Here is a 26374-nt window from a genome sequence, read left to right on the forward strand (position 1 = left end):
GATTATGGTTACTACAAAGTTCTGCACAGGTCACAAAGCATTGTGCCCAAAAAACGCCAACGTTTTCAAACATCCTAAGCGCTTGTTATGAATCTGGTACATTCTTAGACCATCTCATCCAAGTTTACACTGTCTGTGATTGTCTCCTCAGTTGTTTGGATGCTTGAGGAGACTAATTTCACATGGCAGCATTTTGGTTAATATGTTACATCAGTGTTTGTGCACGTTCCATTCATGGTGTTGGTTTACTAAATACTGATGCAAAATACTGCCATATAACCTATGACCTTGCAGCTAGATACCACTGTTTTTTAAATGGTTACAATAAATTGTATAATCATGTATTTTGTTATCATTGAGGAGCACAATGTCATGACTACATTCTTTTGTCCCACAGGGAGGAGAGCACTGTTACTATCATGGTACCATCAGAGGTGTCAGAAACTCCAGAGTGGCGATTTCCACTTGCAATGGTTTACAGTAAGGAGACAGCTGACATTAGCAGCATTAGTTTGTGTGCTTATAGTAAAACGCATATACTATACATTTGTACGTGTAGAATTTATACTTCATTGATGTGTGCAGTTTCCTCAAAAAAGATGTTTTTTGATCCAGTGGCCTAGTGTGCATTCATTTTTATTTGTGGGTGCTAAAAGATTTTTTTTTACTGAATGTGCTGTATTTGGAATCTCAGGGTTATAGGGAGGGTATTTGTTTATGTATGAATTGCATGTCCATAGGTGGGGTATAGATGGATGCTTCCTAAGGGTGTGTTCACACGTACAGGATCTGCAGTAGATCCGCAGCGGATTTGCTGGCGCAGATTTGATGCTGTGTTCAGTTATTTAGCTACATTGATATAAAATCTGCTGCCAATCTGCTGCAGATCCTGTACGTGTGAACGCATCCTAAGGTTCTGTTCACAATACGGAATCAGCACCAAATCCTGCCTGCTATGTGTTTCAATGGGAGGCCTCGCGTGTATCCTCTCTCTGCTCCTCTCCACTCAAAGTACTAACATGTGCCTAAGTTGAACTGTGATTATGGATCCGCAATTACGGACAACTTCAAGGGACGTGTGAATAAGGCCTTTGTTTAATTTGCTAACGAGGGGTTTTGCTGCACTGGGGGCTACCATCTTCAGTTCACCGATCCTCCCCGCATCAGGCCTGCGCATCCTAACTAATATTAGCAGAGCGATGCAGAGCACTGCCCCAATATTCATCAGGAGGCATTGGGGCATCTGTGCACTGAGTGCGGTAGTTTAACCTTCACCCTTAATGCCCTGTGCGTTATAGGGACATAACAGGTTAGAGCCTTCTAACCTGCTGATAGTTTCCCTTTAAGCTTAGGTCAGATTTTTAATGTGAAGCAATGGTAATATATGTAGGCTTTTTTAGCAATGAATATTACATAGGCAAATTATAAGACAATTATTTGCATGCTGAATATCAGAAACTGTCTATTTTTATATAGTTTCTGCCTCCAGACCTCCAAGTGGCCTTCACAGTTTTAAGTTTGTATAGTTGGCCTATACAGAACTGTCAGTGACAGGTTGTATAGACTATTTTCATTGCATCCTCAGGTGGCTTGTAGATTGTAAGTATCATTTTCGTAAACAAATGTAATAACAAAACAAATAAATTCATAAACAGCCAAATAAAGGGAACTCTTCATGCAGCTGTTAAAAAGCCAAAGCTGTTACTGGGAGCTGACCTCAGACTTCAAGCTAATAAATTATTAACAAAATGATGTTCCTCTGCACTTGTGCCATTGGTAATACAGCTTTAAGAGCACCCTTCCTGCCCCGCATCAGCTAGAAAAGGGCATTTTGCTAGTCTTACTTCAACTTCAATGTCCCTAGACACATTTAATAATGTAGCCTTTATGCTCAAGGACAGTGAAGAATATTGACTTCCAGATGACTGCATCCATTGCTGAACAATACATTTTATACTGACCCTGCCTATTCTTTTCTCTGAGGGGAACCAGCAAAACACAAGATAATATAAATCTATTGTATGTATGTACATCTAATACTACATCTGTGTCTACACACATTTCCTTTAGAAATTGACATAATTCTTTTTATGTTTTGTGTATATAAATGGGGCGATATGGCAATGAAACAAAACCCTTAAATTTAAAGCGAATGTACCACTTTCCAGGCTATATCAAACATTACATACCATCGGATGCGCGCAGCCATGCTGAATCAGCTGCCATGGTCCGTTTCCTAATCGGTCATCCCATTTATGTTATTTTCGCCTGAATAGCTATATGCAAATTTGGTCAGTTGTGCACAGGAGGTGAGCCCGGCAAGAGAAGTTCAAAGCTATCTCCTCCCCCAGCCCCGATGATGTGTACCTCCTCTTCTCCTCAGTCCCGCCTCCAGTCTCCTCCCCGCCCGGCCTGTCAGTGCAGTCCTATCTTCGCTTGTAATTAGAGCCATCGGTAGATTGGTTGCTATGGGCAAATGCTCACTGTTTCGTTTTTAAGTGTGTTCGTAATTTTCCCAAAATGATTATATTTTATGTTGGGTTTTACTTGATTTTGCATGAACAAGGTAGTTCAGAAACCCCCAAAATGGGTGTTTTGTTTTTTACACATGTCCTGACATATTTACTAATCCTACAGTTTTTGGTACTTCCACTTGGCACTGGCCATGGTGTGAAGTAAGTGTCCAGAAGGTGGTCTCCCTGGATTCCCTCTTGCCTGGTTTGGCTTGGCTCACAGGTCCATCTCTAAATAAAAAAATCAGGTGAGCTCTATAAAGTTAAGCTGGATGGGAGGAATCCAGTAGACCACTCCCCTGCCCTGCAGCACATCAGAGTAAAATGTAGTTATGAGTGAGGGGAAGCTGTCAGGATTTGACATAAAAAGGTGAGCTAGTGTTTTGGTTTTTATTGCACGCAACATATTATGTGTTCTATCTAACCATATGTTTCATTTCTAGTGGAATGTTTGATGATGGCGCCCACACCTACACCATACACCCGGTGGACGTGACTCACAACTCTGTAAGTATTTCACACAGACCAGTAAATAATTTGCAGAACACATAAGATGCAAAATATACACTAATATCTGTTTATAACGTGTTATTGTACCTATGCATGTATTGTACCTTTTAGACACAAGGAGAAAGATAAATAAAAACTGTATTGGCTCAATTATTGGCTGACCACATAGTTCTAGCTTGCTAAAAAAATCATTGTTTGTTAGACGCACATTTCCCTGTGTAATAGGCAGAGGTGCAGCTAGCCCTTCCCTCACCCGGGGCAAACATTCAATTTTTGCGCCTCCCCCCTTTAGTTTTTTGTTGTGACAGTGCCCATTTAACCTAACACAGCAGGGGGGAGAATTCTTCTCTGTACTTCCCCTCACACAGTCCACCATCTACATTATAATGTTCAGCATTCAGCAGCCAGATAGTAATCACTGTCACAGCTGCTGAAACTCCTCTTCATTCTCATCCGGGCTTGCTTCTCAGGCTCCCACCTGAGAAGCAAACAGAAGCGCGGGCAGGTAAGATGAGATCTCTCTTCCAGGAGAAGGGGGAGGAAGGGGGTCACGGGCAGCTCTAAAACACCATCTGGGGGGCTCCAGGACACTGCTTCAGCATTGTGGGAGGGGGCAGGGACCAGGGGGCTGTGACAAAGGGGTGCTGGGGCTGCTCCGACAAGCTGCGCCAGGGGAGGGCAATCTCATTGGTTGGATGCAGGGCCGGTGTCAGAGGTGGGCCACTCTTACACGGCGCCCCGGAGGGTGCGGAGTGCTGGCTCTGAGACGCCAGGGCGCTCCTACATGTTGCCACAGCGGGGGTGGGTGGGGATTTGGGGTGGCCCTGAGATGCGTGTTTTAGCATCATGGAGGCAGGCCACGCTTTGCCATGTGGAGATCCGCCCCCCCCGCCCTAAGTATACGTACTCTTCCTTTATGATAGCTACAACACATTTTAGCAGTGGTGAGGCTTCACATACAGTACAGTACTGTATAAGACTGCTGGAGTGCATATACAGTACAGTAGTAGTAAAGTTAGTGCACCACTATCTCATATATGTTATAGAGCTAGGATGGGGGGGATTCTATACAGTAAAGGAGGAGTGAGGAGTTAGTGACTGTTGTATTATAATTGCTGTTTTTGTTCAATGTTTCTTGTGTATAATGTACTGTACAGTATATAGTGCTGCCCTGTGATCTCCTGTACAGTAGAGTGTTCGAGGACCGAGGTACCATTGTAATTGTGAATGAGGATTTTTCAAACATTCTAGATCCTGCATATAAAGTTCCTGAAAAAAAATGAAATCATGGACTTACTCTAATATTGATAATAATATGTGGGGATATGCTGTAGGAGAACTACCAACTGTATATGGTGCCACATGTACAGAAGAAAGACAAACTGTACGACTAAATGGTCGGTAGCAAAACAAAATATCTGGAACTGAATAGGACGTTATCACAAAGAAAATGTTACAAGAACGTTCCTTTTTTGTAAATTTTGCTGCCTACATAGATGTTAAGTGCAGTTTTTTGCTTTCCAGTTTAAATTATACCTTCAGAATAACTGTGTGATATCTGACAGCAAATGTTCTGCTTGGGAAATCGCATAGGCGTTCCAATATTCGAGACAGTAAAATTGTGCTGATTCATACTTGTCGACTGATGCTGCTAGCTCTTTCCACTGGAGCAGGACGTGACCAGAGCCACCAATTGCTCCTGCTAAGAACTTTTCAAGGATTTTGAAAGTCATGGAGTGATTTTGTTTATTTTTTCATATTGTGAGGCTAAAGTAGAATAGCTATATCTAATGTCTGAACCTCAGTGAAGAGCAAGTTATTTGTCCCAAGTGGAGAGGCTTTGCATATTCTTTTTCCATAATGCACTGCATGGCTTGTAAGACTCCATGTGCCAGTTTGGTGGTTTCCTTAAGGGGACAAATTACCTTAGTGTCTAATCTCAACCAAAAGCCACATTTTGAGTGTGCCTATAATTACTCCTAATATAAATCCAGCCCCCCCCCCCCCTGCACTAATCTTACAGTTAATGTAGTCTTGGTAAGGTCCTTAGAATGGGTACGCACAATGGCACCCAGTACTTAAATACCCACTTATATTATGACAGAATAGGGAGATCTGCCAGCAAAAGGGAAGTAATACAAAATCAGAATATCATGTATCAAAAACAGAACAAATAGGAAAAATGCAACTCAACATTAGATCACTGGGCTGGAGATTGTGATATGATGGATAAATCAAACAGATAATAAATAGTAAACAAGATGGAACAAGGCGAGTAAAGATGACGATGATTATAACTCTGTCTTTATCCTTCCGTCTGTTCCTCACTCACTTTGATAAAAATATTATCTCCCTGAAATAACCCTGAACTAGCTATGCTAAGGGTGGGTTCACACTGAGGCTATGTTCACACTGCGTATGAATCCGTCCGTAGTGCGAACCGCGAATATACGCACATAGTTTTGAGGTTGATGCGTTCGCTTAAAGAGTCACTGTCGTATTTTTTTTTTTTGCAGAAATCAATAGTCCAGGCGATTTTAAGAAACTTTGTAACTGGGTTTATTAGCCAAATCTGCCATTATCTGCATGTAAAAAGCCTTTTCCCAGGTCCCCCCCTCCTTCCTCTTTTTCATCCACTCTGAAAAATCTGAAAATTGTGACTTGTTGCAGGAGACGTACCCTGTCTGCTCTAGGGAGAGGGGAGGGGGGAGGAGGAAGGAGGGAGTTAGCCGGCAGCAGAAAGCAGATAACAGAGGATTACAGGCACGGAGCTGGGTGACAGCTGTAATCCGAGCTCAGACAGGTCACTGGTGACTGTCACAGGAGATATCCCGTGAGGGATTTGTAGATTAACTCTTTGTTGTCCTGTTTTGGTCTTTAGCTCTCTCCATAGGAGAACAATGAAGACAGGGGGGAGAGCTTCAAACTGCTTTTTCATGATAAAAATGCATTTTTCGGATAATAAACCGAATTACAAAGTTTCTTAAAATCGCCTGGACTATTGATTTCTGCAAAAAAAAAATCACGACAGTGACACTTTAAAGGTATACGATATACGCCCGCACAGTGCACACTACGTATGAGCTTACGGCCGAATCGTATACGGCGCCGTGAAAAATGAACAAAACCATTGTTTGAGGACGGAAATGTTGAAACTCACGGTCGTGGATTTCCATGCGGTCCCATACGAATTACTTATTTCAGCCAAATTGAACTTGATTTTTCGATCCAAAAAGTTCTGTGTGGTTTACGGGGCTGGGCGAAGATATCCAAGTAAATGACCTGCCTCAGATCGCTTCGAAACAAGCTAGGGAAGCATAACTGTACTTTAACAAGCTAGGGAAGCATAACTGTACTATGGGCGTATGTTCGCGGTTCTTACGCATCCGGCCACATGTCGATTTTTCCCACGCCCGTAGTTTCAGCCACACATGTACGGCGGCGTATGAACTACGGACGGATTCATACGCAGTGTGAACATAGCCTAAGGGTGGGTTCATACTGAGGAATTAGTGGAATACGCCGGCCCATAGAATGGTGTCTATGAAGCCGGCGGAAAGGCGCGCGGACATACTGCGGAATTCAGTGGAGTTTATCCGCGAGAATTCCGTAGTGTGAACCCACCCTAAGGAATATGTGAGTAATTAGGTGAGGAATTGAAGAGGAATAAGCTTTTATTTCAGCTTGAAATTAAGTAAAATATGTACAGAGCAATGTCTTATTGTGTTCAATGGGATTTCTGCTCTGTTGTTCAAACTGCAGAATTTGGGTATGTGCACACTGAGGAAAAGGCGAGGAATTCAGCTTGAAATTCAGCTTGAAATTCCTCCCGTAAAAAATGTACAGAGCAAAGTCCCATTGTGTTCAATGGGTTTTCTGCTCTGTTGTTCACACTGCAGAATTTCCGAGCAGAATTTTCTGCTGTAGATCTGCTAGAGGGGGCTTAAATCTGCTTGAATTCTGCCTGAAAACTTTCAGCTACAATTCCTCGAGAATTGCTCAGTGTGCACATAGCCTTTCTGAGCAGAATTTTCTGCCACCGATCCGCTTTCTGCCCAAAGAATTGACATGTCAATTCTTTGGGCGGATTCTGCTAGAGGAATCCTATAGAAGCCAATGGGGGCTTAAATTCAGCTTGCACTCTGCTTGCATTGCACTTGAGGGGGCGCGGACTCATAGTCAGCGAGGGGGCGCGATTCAGCATTTTTTTTCACTTAAAGATACGCCGAAAACCTACTCTAGCCCTCAGCTGGCGTAGGTTTTCGGCTGTGCGCTCCGGAGCGCACAGGATTTATGTAGAGGCAGTGCGCCTCTACTTAAATCTCCGTAGTGCCGGAGATTTAAGGAAACATTTTTAAGTCCGGCGTAAAAAACGTCGGACTTAATAAGGCTCTACCTGTAGTACTTCTTGGTCAGGTATCATGAATGGAAATATTTCCTTAGAAGCGGTCCTTCAAGGAGAGAACACATACATGCAGAGTTAAATGAAGCTTTGCTTTGTTTGTTTTTTTCTGTTCTGCTTATACTTTTCTTTGTGAAGTTACATAAAGAGGTACAACAGCGCCCCTATGCATCCCTATGACAGCCCTTTTATGACTGTCATTCAGCTCTGCTGCAGATCTGGACTAGGTCTATTTTGCAGCAAATGCATAGAATTTGCTGTGTAAACAAACATGCATGAGCAACCCAAGATCAGTCATGCAATTCAGACCCTAAAGACCTCATACATGTGTATTACAAAAATGTCACCCTTTCTGGTATTTAGTTAACTGAGCATTTTCTAAAGGTGACTGTATGCCTATTACTATTAGGGGCCGCTAAATCTAAAATACTGTCGCCTGGACCACAGCCTCAAAAGCAGAATTAATCCGCTAAAGCATGAAGGCATAAATTAAAATCTCTTATGTTTCCTTGTATTCTCCAATATCTAGAATATTAATTAAAACCCATGTGTCTTATTGGCTGCGTCTTTATTTTCCCTGTCTGCTCAGATAATATAGCGGCTTGTTGAAGGTCTCTGCATTTCCGTATGTTTGCAGATCAGAACCAGTAAAATGTTCTAGTTGTGTTTGCCTGCATTAAGCAGAAATGAATAGCTGCCATTACCACACTGCATTTGGCCCCATTGCTGAGCATTTTTGGCACAAGGCATTAATCATATTGACAGTGCAATAGATCATGGTGCTAAATATTCTGTGCTTGGATAAATTTAGCATTAATTGCCTTTAACTACTTCACCTAAGAAATCCTGTGCTATTGATGTCCATAGCTTACGGAAGAGCAAAAATCACATTCTCATATGTTATAGAGAAAAACTAGCTGGGAAAAAATCTGGAGAATTTATTTTCAGTCTGGATGGTAAAGAAATGCAGTTATTGTTTTGTCAAAAGCTGGAAAAAGCGGTGATAAAGATTGGCATATCTAGGCTTTCTGAGCAGGTGTCATCCTCTGACCACCTACTGAGGTTTTCGCACTGCTGGATAGTTATCAATAAGAACATTCAGAACATATCTTTGTTGCCTGCATCTGTGTTTTTAATTTAATAAAAACGCCTTTTGGGTGAAGAAAAGTGTCAATGAGGTGGGGCCTAGGATTCCTACACTACACCTAATCATACTGTATTCCATTCCTTTTATACAATCAATATGGTCCATGGATTGGTCACTACACTTAACTGTGCTGTATGCTGTATATCCTTTTTATGATCAGTGGTGTGCAGGGCTTGGATGATATCATTGAGCTCTGTGCATAACTGATCAGACATACAGCAGTTAGGCGTGATGGTGCTAGGGCCCAGCAAACCTTAGGCTCCGCCTCCTTGACAAAGCTATGGTATGTCTGAATGCTTTTACTAATACTTATCCAAAAGCGCAGACAGTCAGGTAGGATAAATGATATGTAAATTGTCTATCTCCCTGAAGGATGGATTGTGTTTCAGAACTTCGCTAGATATTCTCATATTTAAATATATTCTAGTGTTTTCTGCTTTGCATTACGATTTAGTTAATTTGGTCTGATTTTCAACCATAAATACACTGTAATTTGGTGTCACTTAATATTTTTTTTCTCACAGGAAAGCACAAGCCGACCACACATTATAGAAAAAGCCCCAGGATCCCAAATCTCCAAACTTCCAAACCATTCAGGTAAATCAGACCTCAAAGCCTACAAATACTGTACATTACTGATTGTGTTATCTATTGAGTAGCAATTCATACCCTGGATAAAGTCATGGGAGAGACCACTAGGCCATCTACAGTACCAAATCTTGTAGTCAACTCCTTGTACACACAAATACAATGCACCTCCCAAAACCACTGGCAAAAGGGTGCAGATAATCAGGGACTCCCTTTCAGATGACAGGTGGAGAGGGAACAACACGGTTAGCATGTCAACACAAATACATGAAAGGTCGGGATTTACACCAGTCTCAAGTATAGCATGTCCACACTCATACATGAAATACGGGGATGGTCGGGATTTACACCAATCTCAAGTGCAACATGTCCTTACTCATACATGAAATACAGGGATGGGGGGGGATTTACACCAGTCTCAAGTATAGCATGTCCACTCTCAATCATGGAAGGCGGGGATGTGGAGGATTTACACCAGTCTCAAATATAGCATGCCCACACTCATACATGAAATACGGGGATGGGAGGGATTTAAACTATTCTCAAGTGCAACATGTCCTTACTCATACATGAAATACGGGGATGGGGGGGGGGATTTACACCAGTCTCAAGTATAGCATGTCCACTCTCAATCATGGAAGGCGGGGATGTGGAGGATTTACACCAGTCTCAAATATAGCATGTCCACACTCATACATGAAATACGGGGATGGGAGGGATTTAAACTATTCTCAAGTATAGCATGTCCACACTCATACATGAAATACGGCGATGTGGGGGATTAAGACCAATCTCAAGTATAGCATGTCCACACTCATACATGAAAGGCAGTGGGGGAGAAATTTACACCAGTCTTGTTTTGGAAGATTTATTGAGAGAGATAAATCAGGTGGAAAGGGATGATAAATTCCCTCTAAAAAGTTTTGGAACACATATCACAGGCACCTGTTTTCAAGAGGGACTATCCTATAGCAGATTCTTGATAGAAAAGAGTTATCTATGTGTATTTCATTACATAAAACTCTCCACAATTGTATCACCCAGTACTATTGGTATTGTGATCTTGATTTAACTCTTCCATCACTGCTTATTGAATGCTTCCAGCAGATACAGAAAGGAAAGCCAGCGAACAGCCATTCTTTGCACAAACACAATGGCTGAGAAGAAGAAGAAAAAGAGCGCTGAATGTAAGTGAGAATGGAAAATATAGATTGGTATAAATATACTTACCAGGTTTAGGCATTCAGCTATTTTTTGTGAAATGTAACTACTGAGTAAGTGTAATGGATGTTCTTCATCAATGCCTGCAATGTTTCAGATGAATGATACTCCAGTGTCTCAGAATAGAGAAGCTGATTGCTTGGGAAGCAGCACAGTCTTATTCATTCACAAATGGCACACATGAAGGTTCCCATGATTGTAATAATATCGCCATTCATAGCTGAAAGCATCATTGTTACTATTGATATGGTAAAAATATCCTTAACCACAGAGTTTCCATAAAATCGTGAATCACTGGTAAATATTTTACTTATTTTGGGTTTTGTTAATCGTCTTCCCTGAGAAAATGTGGTGATAACAATTACAAGTATTATAGCTGCCATATAAGTTGTCATCGTGAGTCCTGAATGATCATTCCTTCCCCCCTTGTCCCCAGGGAGATTAAAATGTTGGGGAGGTTCTCTGGGTGGAGTATGTACTAACTTATTGACAGAATCTTCTGTTTACAACATGATCCCCAACACAACATACATGTATGGAAAGAATAACTCAATCTTTATGGTAGATGTGATGGAGACAAAAAAATTGCTGAATGCAGTTTTTATTATAGAAGTTGTCTGAGGTCTCCATTGCTCTCTGCTTCTGGGTTGTGTGCTCCTGACCCACAGGACCTGCTTGGTCAGCTTAACAGTGGTCTCCAGCCTCAGTTATTGGCTGTGTGGGCAGGTCCTGTAGGGTCAGGAAAGCAGAGAACAGAGGAGGACCGGAAGCGCCATTGTGGCAGCTATACCGGAGGAGCACTCTTATTTCTATCCAAATTGCCAGCTGGATAGAATTTTCCTTTTTCCTGGACAGACTCTCTAGCTTAACTAAAGAGGACATTTCAATCATTTACTATAATTTCATAGTTTTTTGTGTGTTTTTTTAAAGGGAGTGTTGTTTTAGGCAGTGTTTATGCATGGCAGACACACTGCAGATTTGTTGCAGATTTTCTTAAAAGGGTTATCCAGGGCTACAAAAACATGGCCACTTTTCCCCTCTCTTGTCTCCAGATTGGGTGGGGTTTCAAACTCAGTTCCATTGGAGTAAATAGAGCTTAATTGCAAACTGCACCTGAACTGGAGACAAGAGAGGGGGAAAAGTGGCCATGTTTTTGTAGCGCTGGATAACCCCTTTAATTAACTTTGATAGGAAGGCTAAAATCTACGACAAATCTGCAGCTTATCTGCCATGTATGAACACATCTAGAGATGAGCAAATCAGGTTTGTTGCGCTTTGTACAAAGCAAAACTGTTCCGCAGTTATATTCCTCAGGCTTCCGGCTCTGTGCAGAGGGAGGATACCGCCTAGGGACTGCCTGGAAAACGCCTGAAAAAAGGGATACAACTAAGGCATTTTCTAGCTATGACTGTATCTATGTTTTCCAGGCATTTCCAGCTTTGGCTATATCCATGTTTTCCAGGCATTTCTGGCTATGGCTGTATCCATGTTTTCCAGGCATTTCCAGCTATGGCTGGATCCATGTTTTTCAGGCATTTCCAGCTATGGCTGTATCCATGTTTTCCAGGCATTTGCCAGACGGTCCCCAGGCAGTATCCCCCCTCTGCATGGGCCTGGCAGTCTGAGGGATATAAGCGCAGGTCAGTTTTGCTTTCGATCATCTCTAAACACATTCCTAAGCTGTGTTCCCATTCTAGGAACATTTTTGAGGAAGGCGGGTGTCTCTTAATATAGACAGTCACTAATAATGTTCATTATCATTATTAGCAGCCGTCTGTATTACGAAGCAGCCACCTTTCCCCCAATATGTTCCCAAAGTGGACAAATGTCTGAGTTTCATTGTCATCGGCCAATCACACCGATTTGCTGTGTTTCGGGGACCGGAGCTCGGCACAGAGCTGTGATTGGTGCCGTCCGAGACAGCACTAATCACAGCAGTGTCCGGGCATGCCCGTGGATCCGCCCCCCCCCCCCCCCCCCGATCATCTGTGATTGTCCGGTAAGCACCAGCCGGCCAATTACGGGCAATCTATACTACTACTCCCATCATCACCTTCTCTGCTTGCTAAGAATCAGCAGCAGAGAAGGTGATGATGAGGGTGGTGAGTCCTGTGCCCGGCGCCCGAGAGAGTTCCGGGCGCCGGGTGCCTCTTCCCCCCGAGCTGCCTCCTCCTCCGGTAACAGGGAGATGATCATCTATCTCCCTGTTACCAGAGGAGGACCGCACCAGGCGCCTCCTCCCCCCTCTTTTGATACCTCCTCCCTTGTCCTCCTCCGTCGTTCACCTCCTCCTCCTCTGCGCCTCCCAGGGCTGCCGCTGCCACCACCACCATGCGTCCTGCCAGCTCCCCCCCTCCGTCCTGCCAGCCCCCCCCCCCGTCCTGCCAGCCCCCCCCTGCGTCCTGCCAGCCCTCCCTCCGCCCTGCCAGCCCTCCCTCCGCCCTGCCAGCCCCCCCCTCCGTCCTGCCAGCCCCCCTCCGTCCTGCCAACCCCCCTGCGTCCTGACAGCCCCCCCCATCCTGCCAGCCCCCCCCTCCGTCCTGCACCCCCCTCTGTCCTGTCAACCCCCCTTCTGTCCTGCCACCCCCCTCCGTCCTGTCAACCCACCCGCCCTCCGTCCTGCCACCCCCCCCCTCCGTCCTGTTACCCCCCCCCCCCCCCCTCCGTTCTGCCACCCTCTCCTCTTACCCTCTCCCCTCCGTCCTGCCACCCTCTCTGTCCTCCCACCCTCTCTTCTTACCCTCTCCCCTCAGTCCTGCCGCCCCTCTCCTGCCACCCTCTCCTCTGCCACCCTCTCCGCTGCCACCCTCTCCTCTTACCCTCTCCCCTCTCCTGCCACCCTCTGTCCTGCCTCTCTCCTCTTACCCTCTCGCCTCTGTCCTGCCGCCCCTTCCCTGCCACCCTCTCCTCTCTTCTCTTACCCTCTCACCACCGTCCCGCCCCTCTCCTGCCACCTTCTCCGCTGACATCCTCTCCTCTTACCCTCTCTCCTCCCCTGCCACCCTCCCCTCTTACCCTCTCTCCTCCCCTGCTACTATCCCCTCTCTCCCCTGCCACCCTCTCCTCTTACCCTCTCTCCTCTCCCCTCCGTCCTGCCGCCCCTCTCCTGCCACCTTCTCCCCTCCCCTGCCACCCTCTGTCCTGCCACCCTATCCTCTTACCCTCTCCCTTCCGTCCTGCCACCCTCTCCTCTCTCCTCTTACCCTCTCTGCTGCCACCCTCCCCTCTTAAAAAACACACACAAATAAAATGTAAAAACAGTACATAAAACACTAACACTTACAGGTGTAAAAGCATAACACTTACACACCCCTCTAAGGGTGCCTTCACACACACCAGATCCGCGGGGGATTTCACGCTGTGGATTCACAGCGAAATCCGCTGCGGATACAGCGCCAGTGCATCCCTATCAGAATACATACATACAGCGGGAATGACATCCCACTCCGTGTATGTAAGTTAACCCCCTGCCGGCTGGAGCATACATTACCTCTTCCCCGCTCTGGTTTGCTTCGGGGAGAAGATAATTGGCTGAGCGGGATGAGCAGATGCCGGGAGCCCCGAAGCAAGCCAGAGCAGCGAGGAGGTAACGTATGCTCCAGCCAGCGGGCATTAACTTATACGCAGTGGGATGTCATTCCCACTGTATGTATGTATTCTCATAGGGATGCACTGACGCTGGATCCGCAGGTTGTCCCACAGGTTGTTCTCGGCTGAGGAGGCATAAGCCTGGATTGCCTCCGATACTGAGAAAACCAGTGAGGATTAAGAGGAAGATCCCTCGTTCCTTCTTCCTTCCTCTTCTTCCTTATCGTCATCAACATTTAGTGATGATAAGCCCCCAAGGCGCCGCCCCAGGACTAGGCCCCAGGAAGCCCCACAAGCCCCCTCAAATGACTCCACCCCGTATTTGTGGGGGGTTTACAATGTTTTGGCAACACGGGGGGCTCTGCGAGCCCTTCGTCCTCCATTCTGGCCAAATCCAGCTTCCAAAATCCAAATTGCGCTCCTACCCTTTAGAGGCTTTCTGTGCGCCGGCTTTGCACTTTGTGTCCACATGTGGGTACCCCTGTAATCGGGGGGAATTTCTCTACATGATTAGAGGTTCATTTTTTCCTTTAACCCCTTGTGAACATAAAAAATTCAAAGTTTCACCAATGTTTTAGTGTAAAAAAATTAAATTTTTCCTTTTTACAGCACATTGTGCCTGTCACCAGTGGGGTCCATATGCCCACTATACCATTTGTTACATTCTTTTAAGGGTGTAGTTTCCATAATGGTGTCACTTGTGGGGGGTTTCCAATGTTTTGGCAGCACGGGGGCTCTGCAAGCCCTTCGTCCTCCATTCTGGCCAAATCCAGCTTCCAAAATCCAAATTGCGCTCCTTCTCTTTGGAGGCTTTCCGTGCGCCGGCTTTGCACTTTGTGTCTACATGTGGGGTACCCCTGTAATCGGGGGGAATTGCGCTACATGATTCGGGGTTTATTTTTTCTTTTAACCCCTTGTGAACATGAAAAATGCAAAGTTACACCAACGTTTTAGTGTTAAAAATTAAATTTTTAAATTTCTGACACATTGTTCCACATTTGTGTCTGTCACCAGTGAAGTCCATGTGACCACTATACCCCTTTTTACATTCTTTGAGGGGTGTAGTTTCCATAATGGGGTCACTTGTTGGGGGTTTCCAATGTTTTGGAAGTATGGGGGCTCTGCGAACCCAACATAGCCTTCGTCCTCCATTCTGGCCAAATCCAGCTTCCAAAATCCAAATTGCGCTCCTTCTCTTTGGAGGCTTTCCGTGCACCAGCTTTGCACTTTGTGTCCACATGTGGGGTATTCCTGTAATTGGGGGAAATTGCTCTACATGATTAGTGGTTTATTTTTACTTTTAATCCCTTGTGAACATGAACAATTCAAAGTTACACCAACATTTTAGTATAAAAAGTTAAATTTGTCATTTTCACAGCACATTGTGCCTGTCACCAGTGGGGTCCATATGCCCACTATACCCCTTGTTACATTCCTTGAGGGGTGTAGTTTCCATAATGGGGTCACTTGTGGGGTGTTTCCTCTGTTTTGGCAGCACGGGGGCTCTGCGAAACAGACATGGCCTTCGTCCTCCATTCTGGCCAAATCCAGCTTCCAAAATTCAAATTGCGCTCTTTCCCTTTGGAGGCTTTCCGTGCGCCAGCTTTGCACTTTGTGTCCACATGTGGGGTACTCCTGTTATCGGGGGAAATTGCTCTACATGATTAGTGGTTTATTTTTTCTTTTAACCCCTTGTGAACATGAAAAATTCAAAGTTTTAGTGTAAAAAAATTACATTTTTCATTTTCACGGCACATTGTTCCACATTTGTGTCTGTCACCAGTGGGGTTCATTTGCTCTTTATACCTCTTGTTAGATTCCTTGAGGGGTGTAGTTTTAATAATGGGGTCACTTGTGGGCTGTTTCCACTGTTTTGGCAGCACGGAGGCTTTGTAAACCCGACATTGCCTCTGTCCTCCTTTCTGGACAAATTCAGCTTCCAAAAGCCAAATGGTGCTCCTTCCTTTTGGAGGCTTGTCCTGCGCCTGCATGATACATTATGTCCCCATGTGGGGTATTTTTGTACTCGGGGGAAATTTCTCTCCAAGTTTCATGGTTTTTTTTCTTTTAACCCCTTGTCAACCTGAAAAATGTAAGGCTAGACCAAGTTTTAGTGTGAAAAAGTATTTTGTTTTCAATTTCACGGCACATTGTGTCTGTCACTAGTGGGGTCCATGTGCTCATTATACCCCTTGTAACATTCCTCAAGGGGTGTAGTTTCCTAAATGGTGTCCCTTTTGGGGTGTTTGTTGTTTTGGGCACCCCTGAGCCTCTGCCAACCAGAAGTGGTACTTTGAAAATTGGCCAATTGTAAGGAGGCTTCAAAATTCAGTAGGCGCTCCTCTACATCTAAGACTTGTGGTTGCTTCAAATAGCACAATAGGGCCACATATCACATATTTCTATAAACTGCAGACATGGGGCGATAAAAATTGGGGTGGATTTCTCTGGAAATAGGTTTTCTATTATGAAAGATTTTGGATCACAATATAATTTCTACAAAGAAAATAGAATTTTTAAATTTTCTCACACTCTTAGCTTTTATTTCTGTGACTCACCTAAAGGGTTAAAAAAAACTTTCTGGAATTGATTTTAAACAGTTTGGGGGATGCAGTTTCTGAAATGGGGTGCTTTGTGGGGCTTCATAATATACAGCCTTCTCAAATACACTTCAAACTGGACCCTTGGAAAATCAGATTTTGAAATTCTTGTGAAAATTTGAAAAAAGGCTGCTAAACTTTGAAACTTTCTATTGTCTTAAACAATTAAACGAAAGTTTAATAAATGCTGCCAACATAAAGTAGACATGTTGCTTATGCTATTTCATATATAATTTATGTGGCATAACCATTTTCCTTACAAGCACAAAATTTCAAAGTTAGAAAATTGCTATTTTTCACGTTATTTTGGGTTTTTTCATAAAGATAGGCTGTAAGTATCGACTCTGGTAATTTTACCAGAAATATAAAGTATAACATGTCACGAGAAACAATCTCAGAATCAGCCGGATAGGTAAAAGCATCCCAAAGTTATTAATGGATAAAGTAAAAAATGTCATATTACTGAAATCTGGTCCGGTCCATAAGGCCATTTTGAGCTCTGTCCTTTTGAGGTTAAATGGAGCAGAAAAAATGTTGTGTGAAGGTAGCTTAAACCTGCATATGCTTGTGTTTGGACTGACCTATAGAATAATGGTATCATGTTGCTTTTACCATATAGTGCATTACCTAGACACAGGAACCCCCCAAAAGTTACCATATTGCATTCTTTTTTCCAATTTCACCAATTTATATTTTCATAAATAATATTTTTGGGGTTCCATCATACATGTTATGGTAGAATGAAAGGGGCCATTACAAAGTACACCTATTCCTGAAAAAAAACAAGTCCTTACATGGCCCTGTAGAGGAAAAAATGAAAACGTAAAAAATGAAAATGGGCGTGGTCCACTGCATCAGTTTGTGCTTGGTCCTCAAAGGGTTAAACATTAACATTCAGGGACAATTTGCCCTTGTGTATTCACTACAATATATTCCAACAGGTTCCCCGTGGAGTATTTGAAGAAATGAAATATGTGGAACTTATGATTGTAAATGACCATCAAATGGTAAGCCAGACTTTCACTCTTTTGCCCATCAGCAGCATGCATTGCCACCCTGTCCAAAAGGTACGCTGATGTATACCATTACATACAGTGGGTCCATTAAATTTAGGGGTTGAACATAGTCTAATATTAACAGTGTTTAGTCCATTTCTCGAACATACACATTTAGGAAATGGGCTGAACATGCCCACTAGAAGACTATGTTTGATCCATTAAACTCAATGTCCTGCCAGGATTGCACTGCGTTAATGGAAATACAGTTTTGTTAATTTTAAAGAAGGTTTAATAGGTTAAATGCAAATCTAATTTTGTTATTCTCTGCAGTTTTAGAATTCTGCTTCATTCTGTATGTTTAAAGAAAACATTCCACCACTAGGTGGCAGTGAACACAAGCATGACCCATTCATTTATTTGACATTATGCAGTGAAAATTCTTATTAGTATTCAATAATTAGATATTATCCAACAACAAAACAAATGAGATTTATCAAACATGGTTTAAAGTGAAACAGGCTCAGTTGCCCCTAGCAACCAATCAGATTTTACCTTTCTTTTTCCAAAGAGTCTGTGAGGAATGAAAACTGGTATCTGATTGGTTGCTAGGGGCAACTGAGCCAGTTTTACTTTACACCATGTTTGATAAATCTTGCCCAATGTTTGTTTTAAAATAACCAAAATTATTTGCCATTAAATGACGGCCGTCTATTCAGTTTCAACAGTGTATGAACATAGCCTTTCTGTTTTTTTCAATCCACTCCTGGCTTTTGTTGCAAAATACTGACCAAAATACTGAGCAGAAATACTGTGTAGGAACATAGTCTCAAAGAATATGTTAAACAAACACCAAAAACACAGTGTGAATCCTGTCTAGCTTGTTGCAGTGGTAACACACTTGGACCAGGTGCTGTTCTCCACCATTTTCTACACAGAAATCTTAGAAAACAGTCATACAGAATATCCCAATGCAGGGTTATTCGTCAGAAAACAAAGGCTATGTTTACATCTTGTTTTCGGCCCCTACTTAGGGCTACACGTCTGGAATCAGTGAAAAAAGGATGCTGACGTGCAGCCCGGCATGTGGCCAATGGCCACATTGACTTGAATGAGCAGGGCGGAGTCATTTTGTGATTACGTTCTGCTCATTTTCCGTATGTATACTGCTTTGTGCAGGACTCAAAAGCTTGGTCTTCCATTATGCTTACAGGACATGTAGCTTCCTGTCCCAGACTGTTTATTTTGCAATGAAAGCTAATGAAAACTGATTTCAACTCTCTTTATTGCAGTTTATTTTTGTATACTGTTCAGAAAAGTGCATTACATCTGTGGTATTCATCATCATATCGACGGAAAGCGATGCCAATGTGTACTTGCAGCAGGCCCACTCACACACTCACCTCAAAATACCTTTTCTGCTAGTATGCTGATATATACCACAGACTTTTCCGATGTGAAGCCAGCCTTAGGGTCCTATTCCACGGACTGATGGAGGCCCGATCAACGATGTAAACGAGCGCCGATCTGCTATGATCATTGAGCGAGGGCTGCAGGGACATCATTACCGATGTCCTTGCAGGCCTTGCACCATACATTACCTGGCAGGGCTTCTCCTACACTCCATCTTCCTCCCCGGGTCCCGCGGCACAGCATCAACTCTGGTGCGGCCTGTCTGAGCTGTCAGACCGCTCAGCCAATCACTGGCCGCGGCGGTCCTGGAGGAGAAGTCCTGCCAGGTAAAGTATGGTGCATCTCAAATCGTTGGTCGCCCGCTGCGCACCCTATTCCACCATAGCGATGCGTGGTGGGGGACCGATGATTTTAGGTCTGGCCCTAAATAAACGATCAGCCGATGACACTATCATCAGCTGATCATTTTCTCTATTCCATATCGCTCCCGTGGAATAGACCCCTTAGTTTTACAAGTAAAACTGGTTGGATTTTTCAGCCACTTGCACCCGCCCTCACTTAATAACGCGGTCTTTGCCAGAAAGCATGTTTATTTGGCAACCAATAATACTATATTCTGTGGACACAGGAAATGATGGCAACCATGTTTGTGTTTGCTTCAGGACAGCCTTTTCAATTACCACATGGTGGCAGTATTGTATCTTTGTAATATTCTTTGCATTATTACAAACTAGGGATTAGATGTGAAATTTCCAAGTATTAAACGCTGACATTGATCTCTTATTTTCCTTCTAGTACAAGAAACAACGTTCTTCTTCCATTCATACCAGTAATTTTGCTAAATCTGTGGTAAACGTTGTTGATTCTGTGAGTATATTACTTTCTTTAGTTTTGTAAAACAGACGCTATACAATCAATAACTAATACACAGGAAAGAATGTATCCAGAATCGCTGAATCCCAACATTGTTAATAAAGTCATAACCCAAACAAAGAATGTAAAAGACTGATGTGTTCTTGATAATCACTGCATAGGATGCTAATAATAACAATTTATTATATCAAAATTTGTCATATTTCTTATGCCTGCATTTAATGTTGCCATCATAATTTTAGTAATGTTACAAAAAAAATTGTTTTATTGAGTTGTGGTGATGCTGGACATGTTCTTTTCTGTGTATGTGAATATTACAAAGCCTTCACCTATAGTTTGCCCATGTGCCTTAATAAATTCAGCAGGGATCCGGTGATCTGAACAGAAAAATCCTTTTTACTCATAACAGTGGGTTTTAACAGAACCATATTTGCCTCAATTAACTAAAAGGCCAGTGCCTAGGGCAGTGCCAGCTTGGGCCAGCAACTTTTTTTTTTAAATCCCTACCCTTCACAATCTCTCACTAGCCAGAAGCAGCTGTTGCAACTTCTCTGATTGTGCAGAAGTCTGCAGTGAAATTAGGGCTGTGTTCACACATGTTGGAGTTTCATTGCAGTACTGCAGCGTCTTCACAAAAATGATGCAGTAGCACAAGTCAATGATGGTAAACGGCAGAGAGGATCAGAGCCGGCACTGCCAATCCCACCTGGACAAAAAACAAGGCATAAACAGTGTATCCCATGTAAGATAATATGGATTAAACTCCTTATTGTGGAGCTCAACTTCAAAGATAACAGATGCTTGATCATAATATGTGTGTGGAAATGAAAAGAAAAAAAAATTCAAAAAGTTATTTACTGTATTCCAATATCAGCGTTACAGGTAGAGAATACAGCATACTGTGTGGTGTTACAGGTAGAGAATACAGTGTGCTGTGTGATGTTACAGGTAGAGAATACAGTGTGCTGTGTGGTGTTACAGGTGGAGAATACAGCATACTGTGTGGTGTTACAGGTAGTAACTGTGTGCTGTGTGATGTTACAGGTAGAGAATACAGCTTGCTGTGTGGTGTTACAGTTAGAGAATACAGCGTGCTATGCAGTGTTACAGGTAGAGAATACAGTGCACTGTGTGGTGTTACAGGTAGAGAATACAGTGTGCTGTGTGGTGTTACAGGTAGAGAATACAGGGTGCTGTGTGGTGTTACAGGTAGAGAATACAGTGAGCTGTGTGGTGTTACAGGTAGAGAATACAGCGTGCTGTGTGGTGTAACAGGTAAAGAATACAGTGTGCTGTGTGGTGTTACAGGTAGAGGATACAGTGTGCTGTGTGGTGTTACAGGTAGAGAATACAGTGTGCTGTGTGGTGTTACAGGTAGAGAATACAGCGTGCTGTGTGGTGTAACAGGTAGAGAATACAGTGTGCTGTTACAGGTAGAGAATACAGTGTGCTGTGTGGTGTTACAGGTAGTAACTGTGTGCTGTGTGGTGTTACAGGTAGAGAATACAGTGTACTGTGTGGTATTACAGGTAGAGAATACAGCGTGCTCTGTGGTGTTACAGGTAGAGAATACAGCGTGCTGTGTGGTGTAACAGGTAGAGAATACAGTGTGCTGTGTGGTGTTACAGGTAGAGAATACAGTGTGCTGTGTGGTGTTACAGGTAGAGAATACAGTGTGCTGTGTGGTGTTACAGGTAGAGAATACAGCATGCTGTGTGGTGTAACAGGTAGAGAATACAGTGTGCTGTGTGGTGTTACAGGTAGTAACTGTGTGCTGTGTGGTGTTACAGGTAGAGAATACAGTGTACTGTGTGGTATTACAGGTAGAGAATACAGCGTGCTGTGTGGTGTTACAGGTAGAGAATACAGGGTGCTGTGTGGTGTTACAGGTAGGGAATACAGGGTGCTTTGTGGTGTTACAGGTAGAGAATACAGCGTGCTGTGTGGTGTTACAGAAAGAGAATACAGGGTGCTGTGTGGTGTTACAGGTAGGGAATACAGGGTGCTTTGTGGTGTTACAGGTAGAGAATACAGCGTGCTGTGTGGTGTTACAGAAAGAGATTACAGTGTGATGTGTGGTGTTACAGGTAGAGAATACAGCGTGCTGTGTGGTGTTACAGGTAGAGAATACAGTGTGCTGTGTGGTGTTACAGGTAGTAACTGTGTGCTGTGTGGTGCTAGAGGTGGAGAATACAGGGTGCTGTGTGGTGTTACAGGTAGAGAATACAGTGTGCTGTGTGGTGTTACAGGTAGAGAATACAGTGTGCTGTGTGGTGTTACAGGTAGAGAATACAGTGTGCTGTGTGGTATTACAGGTAGAGAATACAGTGTGCTGTGTGGTGTTACAGGTAGAGAATACAGCGTGCTGTGTGGTGTTACAGGTAGAGAATACAGTGTGCTGTGTGGTGTTACAGGTAGAGAATACAGTGTGCAGTGTGGTGTTACAGGTAGAGAATACAGTGCTGTGTGGTGTTACAGGTAGAGAATACAGTGTGCTGTGTGGTATTACAGGTAGAGAATACAGTGTGCTGTGTGGTGTTACAGGTAGAGAATACAGCTGTGTGGTGTTACAGGTAGAGAATACAGCGTGCTGTGTGGTGATACAGTTAGAGAATACAGTGTGCTGTGTGGTGTTACAGGTAGAGAATACAGCGTGCTGTGTGGTGTTACAGGTAGAGAATACAGCGTGCTGAGTGGTGTTACAGGTAGAGAATACAGCGTGCTGTGTGGTGTTACAGGTAGAGAATACAGTGTGCTGTGCGGTGTTACAGGTAGAGAATACAGCATGCTGTGTGGTGTTACAGGTAGAGAATACAGTGTGCTATGTGGTGTTACAGGTAGAGAATACAGGGTGCTGTGTGGTGTTACAGGTAGAGAATACAGCATGCTGTGTGGTGTTACAGGTAGAGAATACAGTGTGCTATGTGGTGTTACAGGTAGAGAATACAGCGTGCTGTGTGATGTTACAGGTAGAGAATACAGCATGTAGTGTGGTGTTACAGGTAGAGAATACAGGGTGCTGTGTGGTGTTACAGGCAGAGAATACAGTGTGCTGTGTGGTGTTACAGGTAAAGAATACAGTGTGCTGTGTGGTGTTACAGGTAGAGAATACAGCGTGCTGTGTGGTGTTACAGGTAGAGAATACAGTGCACTGTGTGGTGTTACAGGTAGAGAATACTGTGTGGGTGGGACCACAATGAAATGATAAAGTACTGCAAATAATTCAGTAGCACAATGAACTGCAATGTGTGAACACAGCCTAGATGTTCTGCAACAAATTTGGGTGGGGAATGGGCAGGGTGGAGGACTGTGATGAACAGCTGAGGGAAAGCATTGCTTTCTGGAACCAGTACTGCATTCTGGGAACTGCTCAACCAGGAAGTACAGAAACACAATACAGAACAAACACCCCCAAACAAAATGATTTTTGGTAGTTTCAAAACTGGGATAGATAGATAGATAGATAGATAGATAGATAGATAGATAGATAGATAGATAGATAGGTAATGGTATATGCTTCTGCAGAAGTTTCATTTTTTAAACCTCTACCAGGAGTTCCCCTTTAAGTGTATACAGCCATGCATTTAGCATTACTGTTTACTTTTGGTAGGAATAATACATTTTGTGGTGTAAAGCATGTAACTGTAAAGCAAGGCATACAGTATACCTTCCCACTTAGTATACAGGAGCAACAACTTTGTGAGAAATCTCTGCACTCGATTCACATTTTAATAAGCAGGGACTTGTCCTATTCCTTACCAGGCACTACACACACACTTTAGGAGCCCTGGCCTTGACCTGTATCTGAACTCTCCTCCTGCGTGACCCCTTAATATTTCACACAAGTGTCACTTGGATCACAAGGCCAGCTATATCCTATACTGGGACCATTCCTGGTGTTAATCTGGTGGTATCCTGCGGCAGAGTCTAGATCTGTGTTTGCTCAGGCAATAAACCTTTGCTGGAAAAGTATAAAAAGCAATTGTGCCACAGTAACCACCAGGACCAGCTCCTGTAGTTGCATGCCATATTACCGGATGTTATATTCGCTGCACCACAGCGAATACAACAAACTGTACCCCAGCTAGAACAGTGGTCACAGTTGTGCGTCTGCCTTTGCCTCTTCCCATGACACTTTGAGGCATCTTGAATGAGTGTCTCATCTGTTTTGATCTCCATGCCCACCAGTTCCCCACTTATCAGTGTTGTTCATGTTCAGATGCCCTATTCTCTTGGTTACTAGATACCACGGAGCAGAGAACAATGGGCAGTCTGGGAGCTTCAGGAACTAACAATGTATATAGAAAGTATATTGAATGGATAAGCATAACCCGAATTTACCTGGCAGCTGGAAAGTTCGACATAGATTGCTGCGTTCGTCTTCCTCTAATTGCACATGATAATTGGTTCATGTCTCATTATAGATTTTGAGAAAAATTAAAGCCCTTGAGCCATAACATTATTATCTACTTATGTACTCAAAGCAATAAATTCATCTTGTTAAAAATTAATATTGACTTTTTGATCCATCCATATGTTCTGTACTTCAGACTTAGGCCAAATATTGTACATTTCCATAGTCCGTTTCTCCTCCTTTCAAATTCTTAATGTGCTCTCAGTACTCAGGGCCATAAAATAATCCCCAATTCAGAGGATCTTGTCTCTGAAATTAAAATCCTCCTTTTGAGCCACAGCAGACATTGAATACAATGAATATCTATGATTTATATGATGGATTCACCATAACATAAGAATATAATGTGCAATAAACACTTATTATATCCGTCAGGTGTCAGGTTTTTGTGCCAGCTGAGCGGAGACCTGATGGGCCAGAACCATGATGTTAGTGTAAATAAAATAATAAATGTTTAAATTATTTATACAGTGAAGGCAATAATCAGCTTTACCTCTACATACATGATCCAATGTAGGCAAAGTGGAGAATTCACATATTCAGATGCAAGTTTTTTAAATGTATAAATATAGCCCCCTCAATACCTGCTGTTTGAGTTAGATCTTTTTTACAGAATACCTTACAAAGCTATCCCTCCCATTTCTTATATCTGTATCTGTTTATCTGTATTTCTGTATCTTGTATGGAACAACTCTAAATCTGCTGGTTCCCTGTGTAATATATCCACCAGTGGCGTAGCTACCATAGAGCCAGGGTAGGCGGATGCTATTAGGCTCATGCAGGAGGGGGCCCTGGGGAGAAGGTAAGAGTCTCCTGTTAACAGGCGAAAGACAAAAAAAACTTTGCTTCCCTGCACTGATAAGCCCTGACCTATGTTCTCACTGCCTGCTGTGCAGAGGTCACGGGTTATCAGTGCACCAGCAGTAGAGCAAAGATTTTCTTGTCTTCTGAATATTGGATCACTTACACACTGCAGTACATAAGGGGTTAAGCAGAGGGTACTCTGCTCCTGCACCTATGTATTTATCCATAAGGGCTCCTAATGGACCCTTACAGTTAAATATAAGGGAATGACAGAGCAAGCAGCCATTGGCTCTCTGCCTGTCAATTTTGTGGCTGCAGGCAGGATTCTGCCTATGGCCACAGGAGATTTTATTTTTTGGCTACATCACGGAATATATATATATATATATATATATATATATATAGATATAAATATGATATATATATATATATATATAGATATATATATAGAGAGAGAGCTGCCTTGGATTTGTTCCAGGGCGGCACTTGTAATCCAAATCCACTCTTAAACCAAAGCAAATTTTCCCATAAGAAAACATGAAATGCAGATAATTGGTTACACTCCCCCAAAATAATGTTTTCTTATTCTGAATAACATGTAAAACAGATGAAACAAACATTTATAAACAGCTGAATATGTGATATTATAAGTTACTGTACAGTATAGCAATCAGCATGTGGAGTATAATGTATAGTAAGTGCATAACCCTGAAAAACAGCAGCAGTTTGTAGATACAGGATGGAACTGCAGATCATCATAATGCAGTAGTATAGTACAACAGGCTAGAATAGAGAAGCAGGGCTGCTGTCAGAGGTCTGTGTGGTCAATGGAGAAGCAACAGAGAAGGGGTGTGTGTTCAGTATGGACCAATTAGGACTGACAGAGGCTGCAGGGAGCATGAAGGAATGAGCAGGACATATGTGGGCACAGTATAGCAGCACTCTCTGTCCGGAGAGAGAGGGGTTACAGCTATGAAGAGATTACCTCCACAGTCCTGTCCCCTGATGTAAGCCCCAGCCTGAAGTGGATCTGCTCTGATTTGGAAGGTGAGAGAGACTTCCTGGGTCAGAGTACAGGGCTGTAGACCCCGCTATTCAGACCATGCCCCTCCCCCACTTGCGCTCCCACCTAGTACAGGGAGCTCTTAAACCAAAACAATGCTCTTAAACCAAGATACTACTGTACATATAGCGGGGAATATCTGAGCACAATATAGCAGACGTCTCTGTCTGGGGAGAGAGGGGTTACAGCTATGAAGAGACTACCTCCACTCTCCTGTCCCCTGATGTAAGCCCCAGCCTGAAG

The 26374-nt window shown here is 43.3% G+C and overlaps 1 protein-coding gene across 4 annotated transcripts in view; it reads left to right on the top strand.

The window, feature by feature from the left end:
• The window catches only part of ADAM23 (ADAM metallopeptidase domain 23), a 141022-nt gene that overhangs the window by 59167 nt on the left and 55481 nt on the right, over positions 1–26374 (top strand). For 3 of the 4 annotated variants that reach the window (XM_069983436.1, XM_069983438.1, XM_069983439.1), the window contains exons 5-10: positions 398–480; positions 2957–3020; positions 9097–9169; positions 10265–10347; positions 17511–17576; positions 19773–19844. In XM_069983436.1, the coding sequence (XP_069839537.1) occupies positions 398–480; positions 2957–3020; positions 9097–9169; positions 10265–10347; positions 17511–17576; positions 19773–19844 (441 nt within the window). The remainder of the gene's footprint in view (positions 1–397; positions 481–2956; positions 3021–9096; positions 9170–10264; positions 10348–17510; positions 17577–19772; positions 19845–26374) is intronic. The other variant, XM_069983437.1, reaches the window with a different exon arrangement.

This window comes from Dendropsophus ebraccatus, chromosome 9 (assembly GCF_027789765.1).
Source record: "Dendropsophus ebraccatus isolate aDenEbr1 chromosome 9, aDenEbr1.pat, whole genome shotgun sequence".
Classification (NCBI taxonomy): Eukaryota; Metazoa; Chordata; class Amphibia; order Anura; family Hylidae; genus Dendropsophus; species Dendropsophus ebraccatus.